Genomic DNA, 24,149 nt, shown 5'->3' on the forward strand with positions numbered 1-24,149 from the left:
TATGGTCCTAACACCAGACTGTCTTCCACCCAAAGCTAGAGAAAATAGGTAGACCTTCCTTGGCCCCCTGAGATGTACAGGAGCACCACGTGGGGGTGCATAAGGGATGCCAGTGAAATGTGCTAAAAGATAACAGGTAGTGCTGTGTGAGCTGAGATTGCCCTGCATGCTGTGCAGTGATGCCATGCAGTGGTAGCACCAGCAGGGCTCAGCAGCTCAGTGTGAAGTAGGCACTACCACTGCAATGCCACCACCTCTGTAATCCCTTTCACCTTGCAAATCCTGAATCATCCAGAACTCTACACTGGGTACACTGATGTCTGTGAGATGAACGAGGACATGCAGGTAATGTGCAGACAAATTGCAGCAATTTTTCTAAAATCTCGCTGATCCCAGGTAGGAAGTAGGAAATAATGCGTTATGAAACACCTTTTGCAGACAGAAGCGGCCAGCTGCCTCTGCAACTGAAAGTAGGGAATGGTCTCTGCTGAAAGCTTTTCAAAACTGTTTCTCCCCGGAAGGGCAGTACAGAAAAAAAAAAAGCTCATGTAGTTATGAATATATGAACAAGAATTTGGTTTTCTGGCAAGATTTTTAAAAACATGAATTATCTCTACTTTTAAACAGCTGATAATCTCTAGAAACAAAAAGGAAGGAAGGGGAAGGGAAGGGGAAGGGGAAGGGGAAGGGAAAGAGGAAGGGGAAGGGGAAGGGAAAGAGGAAGGGGAAGGGGAAGGGGAAGGGGAAGGGGAAGAGGAAGGGGGAGGAGAAGGGGAAGAGGAAGGGGAAGGGGAAGGGAAAGAGGAAGGGGAAGGGGAAGGGGAAGAGGAAGGGGAAGGGGAAGAGGAAGGGGAAGGGGAAGGGTAAGGGTAAGGGGAAGGGGAAGAGGAAGGGGAAAGGGAAGGGGAAGGGGAAAGGGAAGGAAGGAAGGAAAGGGAGGAAGGGAGGAAGGGAGGCTGAATTCTCCTAAAGTCAGGCAAATAAAGTTCACTTCAGCATTGGAGGTGGAAGACTAGAATTTAAAAGGAAACCCTCAAACACAGAAGAGACTTCTCCCCTCTGCAACCTGATAGAAAAGACCAAGGTACGCAGAAAGAAGTATTATCCTGCCATTCCTGCAGTTGTCCGGGTAACTAATAAATAATTAATGTAATCCAAGTCTCAGATCTGTAGGTAATTATTTGAATTGCAGCCATCTGACCTTAGACTTTCCAATAACAGTTACTAAGTACTCTGGTGATATGTCTTTGATGAAAAAGAAAAGGATTGAAGCTCTGGATGAGAGCAATTTAAGTACAAGTACAACCCACAGTTGACTGAAATTAGTTACTCAGTAACCTCTAGAAAGCTTCTTTACTTGCGAAGGAGAGAGAGAAAGAACTCAGAAAAGAAAGAAAGAAAACTTTCACAATAATGAAATTGGTAACAAAAAGGAAAACTTCCTTCTGGAAGGATAGTGGATAGTTATATACCGACATTCTCTAGAACCTCCAGAAATACGATTTAGTGTTACAATCCAAGTCTCTTTTTCTCTGAAACAAATCAAGTGGAAATTATCTTCTTTCCTGAAGGAATTTTTCTACTCACAGCTTCACAGCATCCTTCAGCTTGCATAGCTGAATGTGGAAATGGTAGCAAGACGAGGAGACGCTTATAAAGTGACAAATTGTGCACTGAATGGTGCTGCTGGATTAGAGGGTACTCCTCTTGGTATACATCATCAGGCTCCTTCCTATCTCCCAGTTTATGATATAGCTTTGTGAAACAAAAAGCCAGGAATGGTACTAAATCTTGCACTACCTGGTACTGCTACAGCATGTAACATGCATGCAGGCATGGAAGCATTGCTTTGATGAAATCCTAAGAACATTGCTGAAAAATAACGCTACGGTGTCACCAAAGTTAGTTCCATGGCATCAACAAATTTGGAATGGGCAACAACTTTTCTTTTACTTCAGCATTAGAAGCTGAGGTAGAAGATGTTAACCAACGGCCTGGAATAAGCAAAACTAGTTGTAAAGCTACCTAAAACTGTGGTATTTTACTCAGTGTCATTATTTAACACTGAAAATCTATCTGGAAAGGCAGACATTTGGTGAATACTTCTACCTTCAAGTCTATTTATGCATTGCTATCTCATTAAAGGCAGAAAGTAAGCCACTAAATCCATTAAATAGATTCTATTTAAATGTGTTTTGGAACTAGCAATAGAGATATTAGCTGTGTGAATGTTAATTCATGCAAAGAAGCTTTTAGTCAATCTTAGAGGAAAGAGGAAAATTCAAGACGACATGAGCTGTAGTGACTAAGCGACAGGAATGTCACTCCTTATAAATCCAGTAACATCAGTGCAGGAAGGCTTCATTCTCTAATTTACAGACAGTGCTTTATAGAATCATAGAATCGTTTGAGTTGGAAGGGACCCTTACTGGTTGCTTAGACCAATTCTCCTGGAAGGAGAGAATTGCTCAGAGACCCATCCACCCTGATCCTGAGTATCTCCAGGGGTTGGAGCATCCACCACCTCTCTTGCTAGCCTGTGCCAGTGCCCCACCACACTTACTGTAATAAAACCAGTCTAAATCTCTCCTCTTTTAGGTTGAAACCATTTGCCTTTGTTCTATCACCACAGACCCTGCTGAAGAGCCTGTCGCCTTCCTTCTTAGAGTCCCTCATTAGATACTGAAAGGCCACTCTCAGATCTCCCCAGTCTTCTCTTCTCAGGTTGAACAGCCCCATCTCTTATGCTGTTCTTGCAGGTGAGGTGTTCCATCCCTTGAATCATTTTTCTGGCCCTTCTCTGCATGTGCTCCAACAGGCCCGTGTCTCTCCTATACTGAGGACTCCACACGTGGATGCAGTACTTCAGGTCAGGTATCACCAGCACAGAGCAGAGGAGCAGGATCACCTCCCTTGACCTGCCAGCCACACTTCTTTTGATGCAGCCCAGGATCTGAATGGTTTTGGGGGCTTTGAGAGCACACTACTGGCTCATGTCCAGCTTTGCCATCTAAGCACCTGTAAGTCATTTTCAGCAGAACTGCACTCAGTCCTTTCATCCCCCAGCTTACACTGATAGAAGGGGTTGCCGCAACCCAGGTGCAAGACCTTGCACTTGGATTTATTGAACCTCATGAATTTATTGAGCCCTAACCCACCACCCAAGCCTGTCCAGGTGCCAAAACATTCATAAAAACTAAGCCAGAAGAGTGGCATCCTCCTGAAGTCTGACACTACTATGTTTACCTCTTTGAAAGCTTCATAATTTGCACTGCAGTTGTATAACTAACATGGAACAAACAAGGAAGAGTTATGTGCTGTGCCAAGTTCACTTACATGGAAACAACTGTCTCTTTTGATACCCCACCTAAAATGTCAGTCACTGTAGGAGAACTAGATTAAAATAGGCTTCTCTTTGTTCCCCTTCCCCTCACTTAATTCTGTTGAGAAATGGACAAGAATGAAGGAAGAACTCTGCCTCTGAATCACTAACAATCCTTAAGATTTCTCCATCATCTTTCTTGAGCCTAATATCTTCATTATATCTAAAGGGCTTGCTCTAAAGATCAAAATGGACTCAATAGATTTGGGATATCATTGCTCTTATGGAGAGGACACTACTCTGCACCGAGTAGGACACACTCACACTAACACTGATAGCTTAAATACCTACAGTACAGGTAAACCCTCTCTGTTTGTGAGAGCATTCACATTTAGCAGATTTTTATTTTGAAAGGAAAAAGCAGTATTCAGTTTTTATTAAGTCTGGGTTCTTAGACAGAGCCAGGTCTATCTGAGCATATAATGTTTAACAAACCCCAATTAAAAACTGAGTATTTCCTGCTGAAACAGTTCCTTACTTAAGCAGCTGCAGAAAAATGCTGTCACTAGCAATTCTGTATAAGGCACAGAACACAGGATAATACTTGATTGGAAATCACATTCTTCTCCTTTGTGAAATCAAATACTTCTTTGTGTGTGTGTTTGTTTTTTTCCTACCATCAACAGAATAGAAAACAAACATGATAACACGTGTTTCCTCATACAATTCATCTTCCTTCATATACATAAAAATAACACACAGAACACTTGGCAAACTGTAGTCAGAAGCCAACTTACATTTATTCTATCAATCTTACAGTGGAGAAACAAAAGAATTCATTCTGTTTTAAACACAAACTATTTTCAGCTTTCAGTAGGCTCTTTCATACAAGAGATGGCTGGAATATTTTTCTGTTTTTCTGGAAGTTGAACATAGAAAATCTTGGTTTTTATTTTATTTTATTTAGAAGCCTTGTAAAAATTCTTGCAGCTGTGCAACTACTTCTGTATCCACGGTTTCCATAAGCGCATGGAAGCCTTGCTCACCCAGCAATTCCTGTTGTGCCTTTAGCTTCTGATAGACAAACTGTTGCAATGACACAGTGTGTACAGGGTCCTTTAGGGCAAGCTGTAGAAAAAGAGGAAAAAAAAAAAATTTAGTGAACTTTACAAATACTCTTCAAATACTCATCCTCTTCGGTAAGCTGAGCCCAGGAGAGAAATACTTTCTCTGTAAATAATTGAGAAGCAAAGGAAAAAATGTCAATTTAAAACTACTGGAAACAAATCTCAGACCATGAACCCCGTCTGCTGCAAGATCACGCCCTTTTGTATGACAAAACAATTTCAAAGCTGCTTTCTGACAGAGAAGCTACTCATGATTTAAAGTCAGAAGAGAAGGACATTGATGTCCCTCAGCCCACAAGGCTCAAAGAAGAGCAGGTAAGGGCACCTGGAATCAAAAAGAAGTAGGATATTGAAATAAATACAAAGCTACTGCAGACAGATGAACATCTGCTTTCCTCAATATCAAGCATTATTAATGCTGCAAAATCAGAAAGCAAAATGTAATGCTAAATCTCAGATCCTGCTGAGAAAGGAAACTTCCCGAGCCCAGATTCCCTGCAGAAATGGGCACATGCAATTGGCACAGCTACACTTCATTCCTTTTCAGTCTTTTTTCACAACATGTATGGCACAAGCCACAACAAGTTATAACATTACCTTAGCAACCACCCCATAAAAACTTAGAGTGAAAAGCACAGAGGATTTTTTCTATACAAAAGGATACACTGAAACCCACTATATTTTAGTAATATACTTTTTTTTTTTCTTTTTTTTTTTCAGATTTCCTTGCTGAGTTGAATCAGAAATAGGAAATAAGGCATTTAATTCTTCTCTTACTATGGGATGCAATTAGCATCACACAGAGTTTGTATCAAATGGGAATGCAATATAGAAAGCACTCCTTATTAAATAAGCTATCTGGCCTGACAAATATGGTGGAACATCAACACCATCAGTAAGAGCACAGATGCCTTCAGACTGAGACTGAATCTTCACTTTTCCTTAACAGCAGCAATCATAGGTCACTCTCACCAAATGAGATGTGTCATTTTTTACTAACAGTGACGGATTAATTCTGTAAAAAAATCTTTAAAGAAAATGATTATACTATGCTTTCATAAGTAATTCATACATGCCACAGTGTTGCACACTTGAGATAAAAAAAAAAACTACAATAGAACATAAAGATCCTATTGTGCTTCGGCACGATAGGAATAAAGGAATATTTGAACTCTAACAGAGAGTGGGAGACATCAAACTTCCAAGACTTACTTATTTAATAAATAATGCCATGGACAAAACTAGAGAAAATGCTGACTGAAACATCCACATGAACACAACCCTTACTGTAATATAAGTAACTGTGTTTGCCTATTAGTGGTTTATTACAAAAATAAAAACAAAGTACAACACCTCAAAACATTGTTCGTATCAGAAAAGATAAGCACTTTTTTATTATGGTCAACTTTCATATTGTAAACCTCATCCTTCCCTCTGTATTGCTACTAACACTGTTGTCTTAACCTTTGATCCCACACCTAATTCATGCTATTTAGTTATTTTACATTTCAAAGGCAAGGTACAATTTTTTCAGCATGAGAAAGTGACCTTTTGCTTACTTTTAAAAATGATCTAAGAATATAAAATGGACACAGACAATATCAGGGTTTTTCACAGATTCCAATGAGCCTTGGATCAATCTGCAAGTTAGTCACAGATCCAAGTGCACAGAAAAAAAAGCCAAACCCCAAACACTGCAGTAAACATTTTGCAAGTTTCACCACATAAAACTTGCTCATTTCGCTTAATACAATACCACTTGTCTATTTACTCTCCTCAGAATACGAAGCCCTGAATTAACCAGTCTCTTTCTACACTAGGGTAAAGTAAAAAAGTGATCTGTGATTCAGTGATACCAGAGCTCATGAAAACATACATTAAAAGGCGTACTAAAAACACCGCAGGCCTATATAATGTATGCAGTGAAAGGTCATGAATCACTCTTCATCTGTTCACATTTTCCTCAACATAATCAAAATTAAAATAAACTATTGTTTGGTAAATGCAGATTACATGAAATCATCACAAACTTCTAAAGGGCTAAAATGACCTTTAATTACTAGCTATGCAAAACAGTGAAGAGAGGTAGCAATGACAGGATGAAGAGATCATAGAAAAGAATCCAGACTCTGTGCAAAACATCAGGAAGTAATTCTTCACACGGACCAAGACACTTTTTCCTCACATTTATGGCCTTGCAAAATCTTATTATCTTCAAAGAGAGAATCCCATTTATCTTTTCAGTATTGTCTTATTGGGTTTACACTTTCGAGCCCCGCCATACAAGCTACTGACTCAGCATTAGAACACGTAAGAGGGTACAAACCTCTTGCAGGAAGGACAGAAACAGAAGACAGAAAGCTTTCTTAAAACAATTGCAGATTCTCTTTATGTGGCTCCTCATCTTCTTTTCACTTCAACTATTTGTTCCCACCTTTGTTTCAGCAGTGGTATCTGCTACTGATCGTTGTTCTAAACGTTGTTCTAAAGTGTGTGGTGGCACTGATACAGAGTGAAGGAAGATTCCAGTGCAGGTGGATGGAAGTGGTCTCAGGTGTTCCATTTTTAAATCAGTTTTTCAAATCAAATCCTAGTGGTGCTTTTAAAGCCCAGTGTCAAATGATGACCACTGCCAGTAACCTATTCAAATGATCTGTATCATTTGTGCTGCTGAAACCAGGACAACTCAAACTAAGCAGAAGTTTTCACAAACATGAGGTTATCCAGAAAAATGTATACTGAGTGATATGATCTGGGATTCAGAACGGATTTCCAGATTATCACACCAAACAGCCCAGAATAAACATAGTAGCTGAATAAACCACAGAGAAAGGTCAGGTCTGAAATGTATCAGGAATAATCAGCTACTTAAGGCAACAAGGTAAGTAAGATGAGCCCTTTATAACAGAGGCTTGAAAGGAGCAAGGATTTTCTAATGCTTAGGAACCTAGAAAACACATACATAGATACGTCTAGATTACGACATTAATGCAGCTTCCTCTGCATTTGCGTTAACGGATGACAGCATGTTCTATGTAAAATGTTCAAGGAACAAAGGCTGGCAGCACATTCAAGTTGCATGCTAACGATCAGCAGATGGAAAGTCGCAAGCAATTCCTTCAAGAGAAAAAGAAAGTAAGCGACAACCCTCAAGAAAAATGCATTTTGTATGTAAAACATAACATAAGTCATGTCATTACAGGTTCTGGACTCCCACTGTGCCAAAGCACAGCCACTTCTCTTTAATTGCTGACAAAAACTATTACCCGAATGGCCAGTGACCTCATGTTAAATGCGATCCCACAACACCACCTTCACTAGGACACTATCCTGCTGCATTGTATAATTTAGGATGAAAGAATGACACTAGCCACAGAATAACATGCTCTTCATTCTTCCCATATATTTACATTCACAGCAGCTCATATTAAAGCTACCGTGTCAAAACTACCAAATACATGCCCAAACTATGAAACCAAGAGAAACTTATCAAAAGTGTTAGCCAAAAGAATATACTTCATTTCAGTATTTTCAAAGAACACTCAGAACACAAAAGGAATGTACATTTAAATTCCCTTCATTTCTTTAAAATCCGATTACCAAATGCAATACATACACACCTATTTAAATCCATATTTGTAGATATCAACAAAGCAATCCTAGAGATCTCCCAATAAACATCTCTACCCATGTGTATCATTTTGACACGAGACACATGTAACATCTATTTCGTATATACCTGTAGAGACACGGTATCTGTAGCTAAGTAGGTAACACTCTAAATGATGGATTGTACCTCAAGAAACATTGAAATCCCTAAGAATGAATACATCATTTTGAAACAAGCACACAAATTCACTTAAACCTGTAAGTTGGAAGAATACCAAATTTAACTGAGTCCAGAGATGCTTTCAAGAGTAACTGAATTACAGAAATACATAATACATTTTCCTTAAATAAGGAATTACAAGCCACAAGGAATTTCTCTTAAAGTACCACTATTAGCCGAAGTGTATGCAAGACTTTCTGCAATTTGGTATAAGAGAATCTGTTTATTGATCACTATTTAAAAAAACAAAACAAAACAAAACAAAGGCAGACAACAGTTTAACAAAATGAGGTAGGTCAGTAAGAGCAACTGTGCACAACAAGGCTACACACATCTACTCTTATCAACCAGTTCAACATTTTGCAATTACCCAACACCAAGTTGATCAATTCAGTTAATTCTACAGCATTCGTGCACTGCTGTTTCCTGTGCAAGAGGGGAACCAGTTTCCCTGAACTCTTACAAAACTGCTTCTGTGAAACAGCCTTAGGTTGGGTCAGATGCGCAATCTGTGGGAAGGTCCACAGAGAGTTCTCAGCAGTAGAAAAAGGTCTTATGCAGGCATACAGTTCTTCAAGCATAGCATACAATTCAGTATAATAAGAGTCTGTTTTCAATTTGGGCAATTTGATCAGCCACAACATTTTGATAAGACTTATCCTCCTGCATTTTTCAAAAAACCTTTTCGCAATGTTCAGATTCTGTGACGAGATTATATTTACTTTGGCAACATTTTCTAAGATTCAAAACAAATGCAGAAGCATAGATGTGGCTGCAAAGTTTGTCAAAAGAGCCTTTTCTTTCTTTTGATTCAAGAGATGAATTCAAAAAGAAAAAATGAACCAAGTTTAAAGCCAAAGAATTTGTCTGGGATGAGTGAATTACTTAATTAGTTCTATAACTGAGTAACATCTAAAGCTTACCAATTTTTTCCTTTTGTCTTGTTCTGTAGGAGGTTCCTCATCTTCTGTAACTTTGGGCTCTTCAAAATGAGACAGCAGCAGGCAGCTAAGAGTGGGAATAAAAATAGCTTGAGTACACACTGCCATTAAAAGTTACTTTAAAACATTACTAAAAACACAGGATGCAATCAATTATAAATACTTTGTTCTTAATCAAAAATAGGAGCTACACTTCATGGGAAAATAGATATCCTGAAATGATGACATAGGTATAATTAAAACTTACATAATTGCTAAGGTTGGAAAAGACCTTAGAGATCATCGATTCCAACTACAACCATACGAGCCTAACAACCCCCCACTAAATCATGTCCCTGAGCACCACATCCAAATGGTTTTTAAACACATCCAGGGATGGTGACTCAACCACCTCCCTGGGAGCCAACTGCACTTATAACTTCAGAGACTAATGCAGGCTGAAAAGGTTCTCCAGCAAAGCCATGCACCAGAAATGCAGCAGTGTGAATTCCAAATAAATCTGCAGTAATCTGATTGTTGTTTGTGAATGTTTGTAATGTTGTTTGAACATCAGAAATTTTGACCTAATAATCTCAGTATGATATTTTAGTTTGCAGCAGTGCACGAAAAAAGGCTTCTGGGTTGCTTTCAAAAACCACTGTCCAACTGTATAAACCTGAAAGTAATCTTGCTTTTTATCACAGGACACAATGATCTCCTAAGAAGATATCTTCAATAGCACAGAAAAATACTAGTTTTCAGTTTTCCAGAAAGATGCTAAAAATAATTTTTTTTCCTGTATCTGATGCTGACCACAGGAAGAGAATACGTATGCTTAGTGAGTCTAAGTGACATTTATTTTTTGCAACTTAATTAAGATGCCCATATTTGATAAAAAAGCAAGATGCTCTGGCAGAACTCTCAGTGACAACCATTTCTAAAGTGTCACTCCCTTAATTAAACTGAATTTCTATTTCCTTAGAATAGGAGAGTAAACAACTTTCATATCCCAAGCAACATTTTTTAGTATTGTGTACATTAAAATGTTAATGGGTAGAATTTTGATTTCTTATTCAAGTAACAGGGCAAGAGATCTCATGCTGGAGAATGAAGAAAAATAGTTAGGTTATGTTAAATATCATATACGTTATTTTAGCTTACCTTCAGACACGCAACAATTTTCCAAACTAATAAATACCCTTAAGTACAAGTGCTTTACAATATACTACATATTTTATATTCCAATAATAAAATGAGAATTAAAAGAAAATCTTGCCATTTTTGGCTGGGTGTATCAATTCAGAAATCTTTTCAACAACTTCAAGACTCAGGTACAGAAAGTATGTAAATACAAGGGCTGCTCCGAAAGCAATGCCTCCTACTTTAATTACTTCAGCCCACAGCTTCTGTAGGGTTCCCAAGGTTGAACCTTCACACAAATATTCTGTTACTTAAAAATGGATGTAAAACCATTCAAGTGGCAGTTACTTGCAACCATGTGTTAAGTAGTTACATGGCAGGAAGAACAAACAATCCACATTCACAAACATAGATTATTAATCCATCTTGGCCCTACACTCCTGTACTATATATTCTGCTAGCAGGGAAAATGTTCCTGCAGCTATAGTCAAATTATTTGTTTTTGTTTTAAGGGATAACTGTTACTAGAATGAAATGAAAAAATGAAAAAAAAAGTTGGGACTTCATGAAAATTTAAGACTTGCACTGTTTATATATTTTGTTCTCCATTAACATATGTTTAGAACTGTATGAAACGCTTTCTCAACAATATAGCAGAATAGTCAAATGGTAACGTAGAAGCAAAGGTATTAAGATATTAAGAGCAAAAACCACAAATCTTGTCTCTTCTTTCTTACAAACAGCATGGGGTTCCGCAACTCAGCATTAAGAACAAACAAAAATATAAAAATGTCAAAATATACAAAATAATATTACCACTGAGGTCTGAAAAAACCCACAACCACAAAAAGTAACTGTAAGAATTAAATAAGGAAGTAATAAAATTTTTAAAAGTGCAAGATCATGACACTGATAAACACGCATTTTTATTTAGTATTGTTGAGACACTGTTAAAACAGCAGAAAGTTCCCCTTCCAGAAAACCTGAAGCCCATGAAGCTTTCTTGCAATTGGCATTGTAATGATAACTAGAACTTCTAGAAAGCCCAACTCAGTTTAAGTCAGGACACTAAAATCATCTTTGTATCCTGATCAAAACACTGTCTATAAACAGGTGAGATCTTTATCTCTGTCTTTGTTTTTGGAGAGGCTTTCCCAGAGCCTCCCTGCACCAATGTAACAATTTAATTAAGTTTCTAGTGTAAATATGTTTGGGATCAGCTCATACTCAAGCGATGCTATCATTTCATTTGTACAGTTTTCCTTGTGCATGCTTACTCTTATTTCATCCTTCACAGATGGCAGCTCCATACTGCTTCAGCCTTTACTTTCCCGTGCTAAACATGCATGTTCTTTTAATCTTCCGCCCAAGTAGCTGGAGTATTATGATGATCAGTGGGGTACATAAATTTTTTTCTGTCCCTGTTCAAGCTTAAATACACACTTCAACGTGGAAACACACAATAGTATACATTGCTCCAGATGCATACTTTATTTACTTTCAGATTATTTCAAAATTTTTAACACAAATGCCAAAGCCTTTTGTACATGTACAATGTACACTTGGCATCTGTCTGCATAAACACATCCCTAGTTCAGTGAGTCTGTATCTTGTAAAAAAAAAAAAAAAAAAAAAAGAAAGCAATGTCCAGAGGTTGGAATGAATAATCAGAAGTTCCACTGGTATTCAAGGTTAATATACAAAATTAACTGTGACAAAGTTTTATTACTTTCCAAAATTGATAGAAAGCAAGACGTTTAGAAACAGAAGGGATTTTACTGCACTGACTCTGATAGTAATTAAAGCACTGCATCACAGCATATTCTCAGGCTTTGCAGTTAAATCTTCTACATTGATAAATAGAGAAAAAGGCCTAGCATGGGTCAGCCAGCATTCTGCAAGAAATTCAAGAGCACAGTTCAGGTTTAGTGTGTCTAGTCCAGTGTTTCTCTCAGTTCAGAAAACTGGCTTTCCAAATATGCTTTGTAGTGGCTGGTATGTTAGATGGAACACTGACTGGCAAAAAACTGTGCCTAAGGAGTAGATTTCCAAGTGCCTTCACACCACAGAGAGCTGGATACATTGGGTACATTCAACATACATGACACATTTAGGGAATGATCTCAGTTAAACTCCAGATGTCACATTCAAAGAAACTCCGGGCTCAAGTGAACCAAAGCAAAGCTAAAAATATTCATATTTTAAGCCACCTTTTAATAGACCTTTTGAATATTATAAAATTATAAATATATAAAATATAAAATCAATTTCCATTTTACATTGCCCCCAACCTCTCAAAGTACTCTTCTTAGGATCAAAAGTTTCCAATCTTGCTATAACATCAACAATTATAACAGACTCCTATAAGCACATCTCAAACACCTATGGATATTTTCTGTCAAAACATTACATATTTAAAATTCTTACTATTGTAAAACCCAAAAATCATTTTTCACTTACTCTTTGTAAGTTCCTGTTTCAGGATCTTCAGTCATAACATCATACAGACCTTCCAACGTAACGTGGATGATACCACAAAATTTATCTTGGATAACACTGGAAAAGAAAAGGAAAGTGTTTTAGCTAAAGTAACTGGACAGGGAATTTGTTCAATAACCGTAAGGCATATTTACCAAGCAGTGTTTAAATTGTTCACCACTTAGCTGAGCATGCTATCAAGCATCTAATTCCAACTTTTTTTTTTAATTACATAAGAGACCCAAAGTTAGCAAACTCATGATAGAAGCATTCTATTAGAATGAAGTGCCATGTGTTGTTGAAAATTTAGAAAGGTCAGAGTACTTCTGCTTTTAACACATTTGCATATTTTCTAACATCACTATCTGATGCAAAAAAGAACAGCATGTAAACCTAGTACATGCCTTCGTGCATTTTCTATTCAACCTTATGAGCATTTCTTTAACCTCCTGGACAGGTTAATGACATTCCATAATCAGGTAAAAGGTATTTCCACCTACAAAAGCAGATTTTCTTAATTAGAAAGGTGGAAGCATGTTTCATCTCTACTGAAGCACAGCTAACTCCTGTCATTTGAATTACCAGACCAAAGAGCTGGCAGGTAGCACCACAGACTGAAAAAATAAGGAAATAAAGATGAGCACCTTCCTTTCTCCAACAGAAGCTGAAGGCCAGGTTGAATAATCCAAGCATCCCAAATGACACCAATCTCCTAAATCATTTAGATGCACATCCCTGCCTTGCAAAATCACATGCCTGTAGTGTGAGAAGGGCATGAAACCATGACCTCCCAGACTCCCAGATGAAAAAGCAGGTACCAGCAGCAGGTACCAGTTAAGGGAAAGTAGCTCATGACTGCTGTCACTTCTGCTGAATTCTCTGATATTCTGGGTTTGGCTATCAATGCACAGACTCCTAGCCCATAAGCTACATAAGGGTTCAGGCACTCTGCAAGCAAACAGTATTAGCTACTGGCAAAGAAATTGAAAAGTCTGATTAGTGATGGTAAATGATAACTCATGTGTCACTGCTATTGATTAATGATTTCAATTAGCACAATTTCAGAATTTCAGGGTTCATTTTTCCCAGAGGTGGTTGCTGCAGACATACAAAATCTTAAATATATAACATTGCAAAACAGATGCTTTGGAGAAAAAAAAGCCTATCAAGTTTTGAATATTAAGTCTATTAAAATATTTATTCAAACTTTGTTTTTATAAGATTATGATTCAGCTCATGATCATTTTGTTTTCAAATGAAATTTTTTCATAAATTTTATTCAGCTAAGGTCAATTGCCAGGAATAGAACTATATTTAAATGCTGAAAGCTGAAACTCCAGCACTTTCAGGGACGAAAACTGATGGAATTTTCCTTCAGTCTGGCCTCTTATTGTTGCCACTTACATTTTAGAGAAGACTTTGTTCCTTGCCAAACAGCTTCCCTACCTCATCCAAAGGAGAAAACAAACAACCTAAAGAAAATGAGCACAGACTGTTTAGCAGACTGCAGAATAAGCCCTCAGAGTTAAGAATTTCTTCAGTTCAGTTAGATTTCTACAAAGCACACCTACCTTCATTAAAGCTTTTTCTCTTCATACTTTTTTTTTTTTTCCTTTAAAACATACATCTAGGAAAATCCCCATTAGCGTGGTTAGTATTTTCCATTGTAAGAAAGGAAACAGCTGTCCTCACATTCCTTTCAAAAGAGGATGTGGGGAATTCAACCAAGAACACTCCACCTCGGAGGAGTACACTACTCTCTGTAAGTATGCACCATTTTAATAGCGTAGTTCTATCAGCTACCTGGTAGCTGAATTTGTTCCTTTCAAGCCACATGAAGAATGTCTAATTGCCAGAGGAACTGCATAATTTTACTTGGAGGGGAGAGAAGAGAGGAAAATGTTTAACCCAAAGTAGGCACAGCCTTTTCATCTGCTGCAAGTGCTAATTATGGTCAATCTATACAAGTGAGTTATGTTAATTAACCAAAATATAAAAAAGTAAGCACAGTACTCATTAACTTTATTTTTTCTTGTTCATCTCTGCCAGGCTTGCAGACTAATAGGAAAAGCACAGAGGGAGGGAGTCTCTTTTCAGTTAACTCGTGTATCCAGTGATCTGTGATATATCCAGAAGAAACTGAAGAAGGTGGCTAAAAATTCAAAATACAGCTCCTGATAATTAACTGCAGAGCGTGCTGAGAAATCAGAGATTTCTTTACTTGAAAATGCTATTTTTATCTTGTAGCATGAAATAGAGACATTATTTTACTTCTTTTTGAAGTGAATAATAGAAATGTATTGATAATTTTCCTGAGGAAAGCAGTGCCACAGAATACAGAAGGCCTTTCAAAATAATCTAACAGCTACCCGCAGTTTTCAGTGAAGATAAAACCATCTTTTTTCCCTTCCTTTTCCTCTTGAAAGGAGACAGTTTCTTCCTATCAGACACTCCCCAAAACATTTATCAAGTCCAAAATCATTAAACAATAGAACTATTTTTAGAATGTAAGACATATGCTGGGGGGAAATAAAGGCAGCATATGTTTACTGTGGCTTGAAAAAAACAAAACCACAACCAAAAAAAACTTGGGCTAAAGTTCAGCAGCAACACAATGAGATATCAGGTGTCATTTTCATGGAAGAAAGGGAAAGAGCCTCGCAAATCAAGGAAATCTCTTTTTAGAAGTCTAAAATTAGACTGGTTGTTTTAAGAAACATGCTGGAAAGTTCTCAAGAGTGGCTTCAGAAAAGAAATGGAAACATATTTTGCTGAACTTTCATTGTGAAACTGAACAGTTAACACTGTCCATACAAAAAACTCTCAGCTCAGGCTGAAGGCAGCATTTAAGCAGTTCCACCTTTCAATTGCATCTAATCAAGGTCAGTAGCATAATAAGTAACAGCATAAAGTTATAACTGATTTTCTAACTACCCCAAGGTCCTATAAGTCATCAGGACAAAACCTAGTTCGGTACATATCAAGAATTATCAAGGGACAGGCCTGGAATTCGACATTTACAGCATGTATGAAGTTGGTAGTCAGGATTTAAACCAGTCCAGGATCCAGTTCCAAAGATGCAGTTAAGACCTTATTTTTGTAATTACAAAGGGATCTTTCATGTTATCTACTTAAAAAAAAAAAAATAGTAATAATCAACTTGTCTCTAATAAAAAAATGCAACAAACCTATTTACAACAGGTTGAACATGTTCGTTTTTCATTTCAAAGTTTGCAAATCCTGTGAGATAAAAGGAAGTTCTGCCATTTCCAACTCATTCAAGCTATCCATTCAAAATTTTTACCCAGTGTTTTCTGCGACAACTATCACTACAGCAACTTTGGATTCCAGTTAAATAGCATATATGATAACAAATTGCTAGTAGTATGTAAGTGAAATAGTCTTCATGTCTCCTATACATCTTTCTTGGTCTATCAGAAATGGAGAAAACATTCTTAGTGGGCAAGCATACCTAATTGCAGACATACCTTTCTCTTCTAGACATTAAAAGGAAGCAGTAGAAAAGCAGAGATTTTCTCTTTTGCCAGGATGAAACAGCAAAAATAGAAAAAGGGACGAGCATCATATCTTTACTGGTGTTAATTCAAGATAGATTAATCAATTATTTATTCTTATTTCATTAGCAGTGGGAAGAGATTGAAGGGCACAAATAGAGTTTACTTTTTACGTGCTATGAGCAATGTAAACGATTATTTTTTTTCTCCTCTAGATGCTGTGCAGTGCTACAGAGCTCCTAAAATGGTAACGACACATCTAAGACAGCATTTCCAGAGGAACTGTATGGCTGACTGTAAACTTGATAATGAGCTTTATAAATGAGAATCTAATAAGGGACTGTGACTAAGTGGAAGTCTATAGACCATTTTGCTTCATGTGGGCAGGCACTACTGAGACTTCTGAATTCTGTATTCTCCAGTGATTTAAACAGACATATGAACCACACACACAGTATTCCTGTTTCCTAGTGTGAACATTTAACTTGGCAGTTACTGACTGCACTTTCCCACAGTTACATCCCTCAAATTCTCTGTGGAGCAAAACTGGAAATTTTTCTCAAGTTGGTTATTGGAGGATGACTCCTCTCCATAAGATGGCTTTGATTGTCCCAGCAAAACTTACAGAAATGATGCTGGCAGTATCAATTTCATTTAAACTGAATCACTGGAAATGATAGGACACACATCTGGAAGATGATTCCTACAGAAGCTTGTCAGCAAAAAGGGAACACCTTCAGAGGGAACAGTGGTCTTCTGCTGAGAACAGCTCAGAAGCACACAGTCTCTCAGGTTTCAGAATTAAGCTTGTTCTTTCCCAGCCTTCACCCACTCCCATGAAATCCTCTCCCACATGGGCACATCAGCATTACTACTTAAGAAAACCTATTTAATTAGCTTTGACTAGAATGATCATCACTCAGGTGCTAATAAAGACCGTTATTTCTGAAGACAGCCATATAAAATTGAAAGTTTACAGATAAAGAACTGAAGACAACCAAACTTACAACTGTAGAATTACACACAGTGTAGCTGTTACTAAATGAAAATAAAAACAATTCAAAACACAAAAAAGCCTAATAAACTTAACACTTGCTGCAACCAATTATGTAGGAAGGATAAAAAGGGGTTAAGGAGCAAAGCACTGTATTGGAGTTAAAAAATTAAGCATGAATTTGAGAGTAATTAGCATTTTCTCCCCTTAAGAAACAAACAAAAAAGCACACTACATTTAGTATTTATGGCTATAAAGGTATATATAAAACAAAGTTTCTAGTCACGAAACTCAAAACAGTTTAAGCTTTTGCCCAACTAGTAGAATTAAGCATTCCGTAAGACAGAAATAGTTCACCTATTATACATTAAATTAGAGTAAAATACAGCACTACAATACAATGAAAGTAAATCTCAACAAAACTCAGGTTTTGTTACATCCAGTAGAAAGATGTAGCAAGCAACAACAGAGGAACACAGTGTAGACTTCCACATTCACACCTGTAATAGTACAGGCAAGGTCTACATTTGTACTGCCAGCAGAAAATATCTTGTCATTCCTGGAAATGCATTGGAAACAAACAAATGGGGTGATAAGGAGTGCAACAACATGGCCATGCACATTAGTTATGCTAGCAGAAGTCAGGTTGGAGCCAGAAACCCTAAAGCATCCCACACATCAATATTCTAAATAAAAATGTAGAAGTTTAAACAAATGCAAACTACATGGTTTGCATAATACCCATCATTTCAAGCACAATCCTAGAATGTAGTCTTCACTTAGAAAACATATTTTGACCTAACATTTCAAAATACACAAATACTTAAGTATTCTCAATAGATTTCTTCAGTTTATACCCCTCATCTAGCCAAAGACTCCCTCAAACCTCACTATGTAGATGACATCATCTTTTTACAGACAATAATTAACCATTTCAGAGACATTACAAATGTTATCAATTTTTGAATCCAATATTTAGCTTCCATATTAACTCCTAATAAGTTATGACCACAAAATGATACAAATATAGACTATTAAAAATCATATTTTAATATATTTGTTATACAGACTCAGTACAAGAAACCGTGTATGCAATAAATACATAAAGCACTGCTCTTTTCATTCCCCAGGTTTCTTGGTTTTATGATCTAGTTGCCTTTAATTTCAAGTTAGTTATGTAATTACTACAGAAACTGAATACCCATTAAGTACTGCAAAATAAATAATATGAACATTCTCTCTAGTGAACACATACTTGCGCTACAGGTGAAAGAATCCTACAACAGGAACACAGGTAATCCATATCAGGTATAAATGACATTTAATAAAAATCAATGAACTTCAGAACACCGAGAAAGCAAATAAACACAAATTACACTATTTTCCACAATTCTATCAATCAGCTCATTTTTTTGGAAAATCAAATTCTTGACTTCTCAACATTTCAGACTGGAGTAAAATTGACATTCAAATCAACGGAAGTAAATTACAGTGATGAATGTTCAAACAATATGACCTGTGCCTGACTTTCAGATGCTGTTCGCTTGAGCAGCCTAATTTGGTCCAATTCTGAATCTCCTGCTGAATTTTCAGTTAGAGACTGCACTGCGTCATTTATGTTGTATCTGCCAGGTTGATAAAAACCATAATATTCTATTCGCTTCTCCCCTGAGTTTTCCAGCACTTTTAGTTTCTGTCTAAAGTGAATGATTTTGTAGGTTAGGAACAAGATCACAGCACAAGCCAGAACGAAAAAGGCTAGCAAAACATCAAAGGCCTGATTGAGCTTTTCAACCTGTTGTGTACAAAGTACAGATGTCTGTAATGATACAGGAGCAGCATCTGTTGGAAACAAACTTTGTACTTCTATGGTTCTGGTAACAGGTATAATCTGTGCTGGTATTTGTACTGGTAAAACTGATAGTATTGTAGGTGCCTGTGAAGGGGTTTCAGGAGCAGTGTTTTCTCCATAAGGCAAAGGGCTAGCAGATGTAACTGCAGTTCCTTCCCAGAGAGCAATATATTTTGTATCAGCCTTAATAAACTGCTCAAATGGAATGCGACTGTTTCCCTTATGCCATGCCATCAGCAAAGTGGTAGGGCTGTGATGGGTATCTGCAGATTCTAGATTCCAGGCTGCTTCTGGGCTGGCAGTGAGGCTACTGCAGTTTGCAAACAGAGTCCACTTGATGTAATGCAAAGGTCTGCCACGCATGCTGAGGGGATTCCAACAAAGAATTTTAACAGAAATGCGAGATGATGCCAGCCACTTAAGTAACCCAAGCATTTTGCAACTACAGTTCCAAGGATTATAATTTATGTGTAGATGAGTTAAAGACACTAAGGGTTTAAGCACTTTAGGCTGCAATTCTGTAATACTATTAAAAGCTAAATTGAGAATTTTAAGTGACTGCCCCATTTTCTCAAAGACATTGTCACCAATACTTGTTATTTTATTTCGGTCCAACTGCAGATACTTTAAACTATTCAAAGAAGTAAAAGTGCTGGAATTTATATTTTCTAAATCGTTATAACTTAAGATTAACTGACTAAGGTCGCTTAATCCAAAAAATCCGTTTACAGCAATATGTTTTAGCTTTACACTTTTTAAAGACAGATATCTAAGCTTGTTAAGTCCTTTAAATGCAAAACGCTGTATTGATCTAATAGGATTGTGAGATAAAGAAAGTCTTTCAAGATTTCTGAGCATTCCAATGGCATTTGATGGCACAAGTGTTAAGTTGTTACCTTCAAGGAACAAGTATACAAGGTTTTCAAGATGACAAAACGCTGCATCTGATATCCGTGAAATCTTATTATTGGCTAGGTTAAGTGTTTGAAGATTTCTCATTCCCAAGAAAGTTCCACTTCCAAGGACACTGAGACGATTTCTTTGAAGTGTTAAATATCTAACAGAAAGAAGATCACTAAATAATCCTCGGGAAACAAAAGCTATTTGATTATTCTGAAGGTATAAATAATGAAGATTAGAAAGACCTTCAAAAGTTCCTGGATCCAGGCGTTTAATATTATTGTTATTTAGATGCAAGTAGCAAAGTTTAGGAAGATCCACAAAAGCTTTTGGGTGTACATATGAAATACTGGAATTATCCATGTAAAGTGCAGCAAGTTTCTGAAGACCTGTTAATTCATTTGGAATGACATGAGATATATTATTCCCACTGAAGTATACAAGAATTGTAGTTTTAGGGAAGTTCCGAGGGATGCTTGAAAGACCCAAGTTACGACAGGTAACTTGCCTCCCTGTGCAGAGCTGGCAAAGAGTTGGACAGCCAAGAACCTCCTTCTGGAGCAGCAACAAAAGAAGGCCACTAAGGAGATGCAGGAATGCTCTTGTGCAGGGTAGTCCACACATATCCCTGTCTTTGGCCTTCTCCCTCATTTCTGACTTTGCTAGTAGAGATAAAAAAAGTTTATGAACATTATTCATTTGAAATTGTAGGATTCTTTAAAAAAAAAAACAAAACAAAACAAAAAAAACAAAAAAACCCACAAGTTTTGTTTTCAAGATTGCTATTTTAAATATATTATCCTATGAGGCCAAATAAGCAATTTCAAAGTAAAACTTAAGTTTATCATGAGTTTGAACTATATGGAAAAAAAAAAATTCAACATAAAAGAAAAGTGAAACAAATCACTGCCAAAGTAGCAGATGATTCTACGATATGATCGTAAGATTCTATGAGACAGCCAAAATAGCTGGAAAATGCTGAATTGGTTATAGAATAAAAACTGCCAAAATAATGACTTCTAGTAAATTCACAATACCATATATTAACTATTTTAAGTAGTTAAAAATAACAGAGCTCTTTCAATAGCTTTCAAGTAGGACTGCCAACAAGTTTCCTTTCATTTAAAGCTTGAATTTTGCCTTTTACAAAGTTGAATTACATTCAAAATAAGCAGAAACAACTCCTTACCCCAAATCTGAAGTTCATTATTTCTGTTCTTTCATTGTTTTGCAGTTTGTTAGGCTGTTACCAGCTGACAATACCCATCTGCGAAACACTTGGAAAAGTGATACTGCTGTGTATCACAGACAGCTCTCACATTTTGCCCCTGGATTTGCAACTGTTCATTCAGGAAATTAAGTAAGAAGTAGTTAAAGTGAGGTTGCCATGGATACAGGAAACTGTCAGGCAGGAAGCCATTTTATCTGTGCTTCAGAAGTACTGTTGGAAAGGAAATCTCAACTAGCGGTTTCTAGAAAACCAAGAATTATCTTAATCTTCAACTGCTGCCTTAAAAAAAAAAAAAAACTTTTTTTAAGTAGGAGAGCTCTAAAAAGGTTTGTCAAGATAGCTAGATATTACAATAAAGCATATCCATTTATAACAGTACTGCCGTGTTATTGGTAAATTCTTGTATTTTCCAGACAGAAAATATTTTATTAAATAAACAGCAATTTGTATTGTTCCATCTGCCTGCATAACAAAACTGTTCTTTGTGTAAGTGCAGTACTGCAAAATGGAGAACCTTGATGTTTGGAAGGAAAGGCCTAGAGAATCACTCAGCCATGCCAGCCAGGCAAACCCCTTCAGCCAAGCCAGGGAGCCTCAAAAACCTTGGATGTGAGAATTTCATGATATGCCACTGTGTGGAACATTTAAATTACATACAGAATTTAAATATATATTTACACACATGCATATTATGTATTTATAATATATTTCTAAGCTGCACCTCAGACTTGATCCAGGCACATAGCTAAGTTTCATTTTAGGCCATCTTTTTTAAGCTAACTTGTCTGCACAGCTCAGTGTATACTATAAAAGCCACAGCCTAGGTTCATGGGCTTCAGTTTCCTTCAGTGTCTCTTGTGCAGATGCAGGTTTCACATGTATACTGTGAATAGTCCCTTTACTTATGGACCAGACATTATATCCTCAGCTTATCTGTCACAGGAGTGAGCACTAACAAAGTTCAGTGACACAATCTAAAGAAGAAAGGGGGAAATAATGAAAATAGATGCAAAATTAGAGATTAAGCCCAAAAGTAGCACTGCAACTAAAAAAAAAAAAACAAAAAACAAAAAACAAACCCAAGAACAATTTGTACTGACATGAGACAATTAGTTTGGCAAAATGGTGATGCCAAAGTACATTAATAGCCATAGTCAAACAAGAGACACTACAGTAGTATTAAAGCATAAGTTCACATAAGGGGCAAAGTGTCTACAAAATAACCCAAGCCTAAATGCAGGAAGACACAAGCAAGTGAAGTAGAATAGATGGACAAGACAAATTTTAGAAGCAGAAGTCTTTGAAACTCTGTGAAAAGAAACTTACACTTCTAAAGCTTTAAAAAATATATATTCTAGCCATAAACAGTAGCATTTTTAAAAATGTTTGAAATGTAAAATACAAAACAATGTTAACCAAAATTCTCCTCTGTTTTTCAACTATAGCTGGCCAAAAGTCCCTAGAGTTGACAGGGAGAGTAAAATTTAAAAAAACAACCATTTAATGATCTTTAATTCTAGCAGTTTTAATTTCCTTTAAAATATCTAATAAAGACCAAAATCAGTAGAACAAGTAAAACTGGTCAGTGGTCCAATTTAGGCATAGCCTGTATCAAACAAAAGTCATAATTTGCAGAGCATTTAGTTCTTTACTCTGAGACCATTAAATCAACAGCAAAACACTGTTCTTTGGAATTATCTATTCATTTTCAAATTTGACTTTTCTTTTAATATGTTTTACATAGTCAATTATGTGAAGTAAGATAGATAGGTCTATTATCCTCAGAACACTGAATAATGAAATACTTATGTACAGCCTCTGTGATGATAAGGGACATATCCAATATGGGAGAAATTCCTTCAAGCATTGCTGTCTAACCCGTGAAAGGGAGGAGCTGGGGGGAGGAAATCTTTATTTGCTGCTTCAATAACTTAAAATTCCTGTTTTCTACTGAGCACTGTTGGACTCTCATATAATAGCAACTGTAACTGTTATGAAGGGGAGATACAGAAGCTGCAACACAAACTAATTGCTCAGCAGAAGCATTTCTGCTTAATACACTCACAATACAAAACATTTATACATGCAAACGTGTACCACAAAAAGGTTAGAAGCAATCTTTGTAATTTAATTTCCTTTTTATCCTTGGCATTTTTACTATTAAATAAGAAGACAGAATCAAAGAGGACTTGCAACATGCTGAGAAAAAAGGAGAAAACTACAGAATTACTTTCCCCATTGAGGATAAGAAAATACGTATGTCTTCCTTTCATAAATTTTACTTCCATTTAAAATCTAGAAAAATGACAGGGCTTATGAAACTGTAAGTTCACTTGGAAAGTAAATTTCTCACCTTGCAGTAAACGGTAATTACAGCAATAAAAAACATTAGTTATGCCAATCAAGAAGAAAAGACAAAGTATCCAAAGAATAAGCCTGTGAATAAAATAGTAACACATAAAAGACTAGCCATCAATGAGATGGATGTGATATGCTGAAAAAACTACATGTGTGGCTTTAGCCTCCACTATTCATATTGCAGTATTTAGTACGCTGTTCAAACCAGATAAGAATTATAAATACAGATGCAATTAAACATCAAAGATATAAAAAACATGCATTAAATAATTCCAGAATTTCAAACACTGTAACTAAATTTCAGGAACCTGATGTGGCTCAACAAGGGCAACTTAGGGTCACAGAATCATAGAATGGCCTAGGTTGACAAGAACCACAAAGATCATTTAGTTTCAACCCCCCTGCTATGTGCAGGGTCACCAACCACCAGACCAGGCTGCCCAGAGCCACATTCAGCCTGGCCTTGAATGCCTCCAGGGATGG

The 24,149-nt window shown here is 36.8% G+C and overlaps 2 protein-coding genes across 4 annotated transcripts in view; both read right to left on the reverse strand.

Annotated features, from left to right (window-relative positions):
- Positions 1-4,098: 4,098 nt before the first annotated feature.
- IPO11 (importin 11) overlaps positions 4,099-24,149 on the reverse strand; it is an 85,957-nt gene continuing 65,906 nt past the window's right edge. For all 3 annotated transcript variants that reach the window (XM_052670416.1, XM_052670414.1, XM_052670415.1), the window contains 3 exons: positions 12,799-12,894; positions 9,202-9,286; positions 4,099-4,450 (listed from right to left, as the gene is read on the reverse strand). In XM_052670416.1, the coding sequence (XP_052526376.1) occupies positions 4,286-4,450; positions 9,202-9,286; positions 12,799-12,894 (346 nt within the window). In that variant the 3' untranslated portion in view covers positions 4,099-4,285. The remainder of the gene's footprint in view (positions 4,451-9,201; positions 9,287-12,798; positions 12,895-24,149) is intronic.
- Positions 17,533-23,941, reverse strand: LRRC70 (leucine rich repeat containing 70). Its single transcript, XM_052670439.1, has 2 exons — positions 21,267-23,941; positions 17,533-20,739 (listed from the first exon to the last, which is right to left on the reverse strand). The coding sequence occupies exon 2, from the start codon at positions 20,726-20,728 to the stop codon at positions 18,812-18,814; it is 1,917 nt and encodes a 638-aa protein (XP_052526399.1). The 5' UTR covers positions 20,729-20,739; positions 21,267-23,941; the 3' UTR covers positions 17,533-18,811.

The sequence above is a fragment of the Tympanuchus pallidicinctus genome, unplaced genomic scaffold, assembly GCF_026119805.1.
Source record: "Tympanuchus pallidicinctus isolate F22 unplaced genomic scaffold, pur_lepc_1.0 scaffold9, whole genome shotgun sequence".
In the NCBI taxonomy this organism is placed as follows: Eukaryota; Metazoa; Chordata; class Aves; order Galliformes; family Phasianidae; genus Tympanuchus; species Tympanuchus pallidicinctus.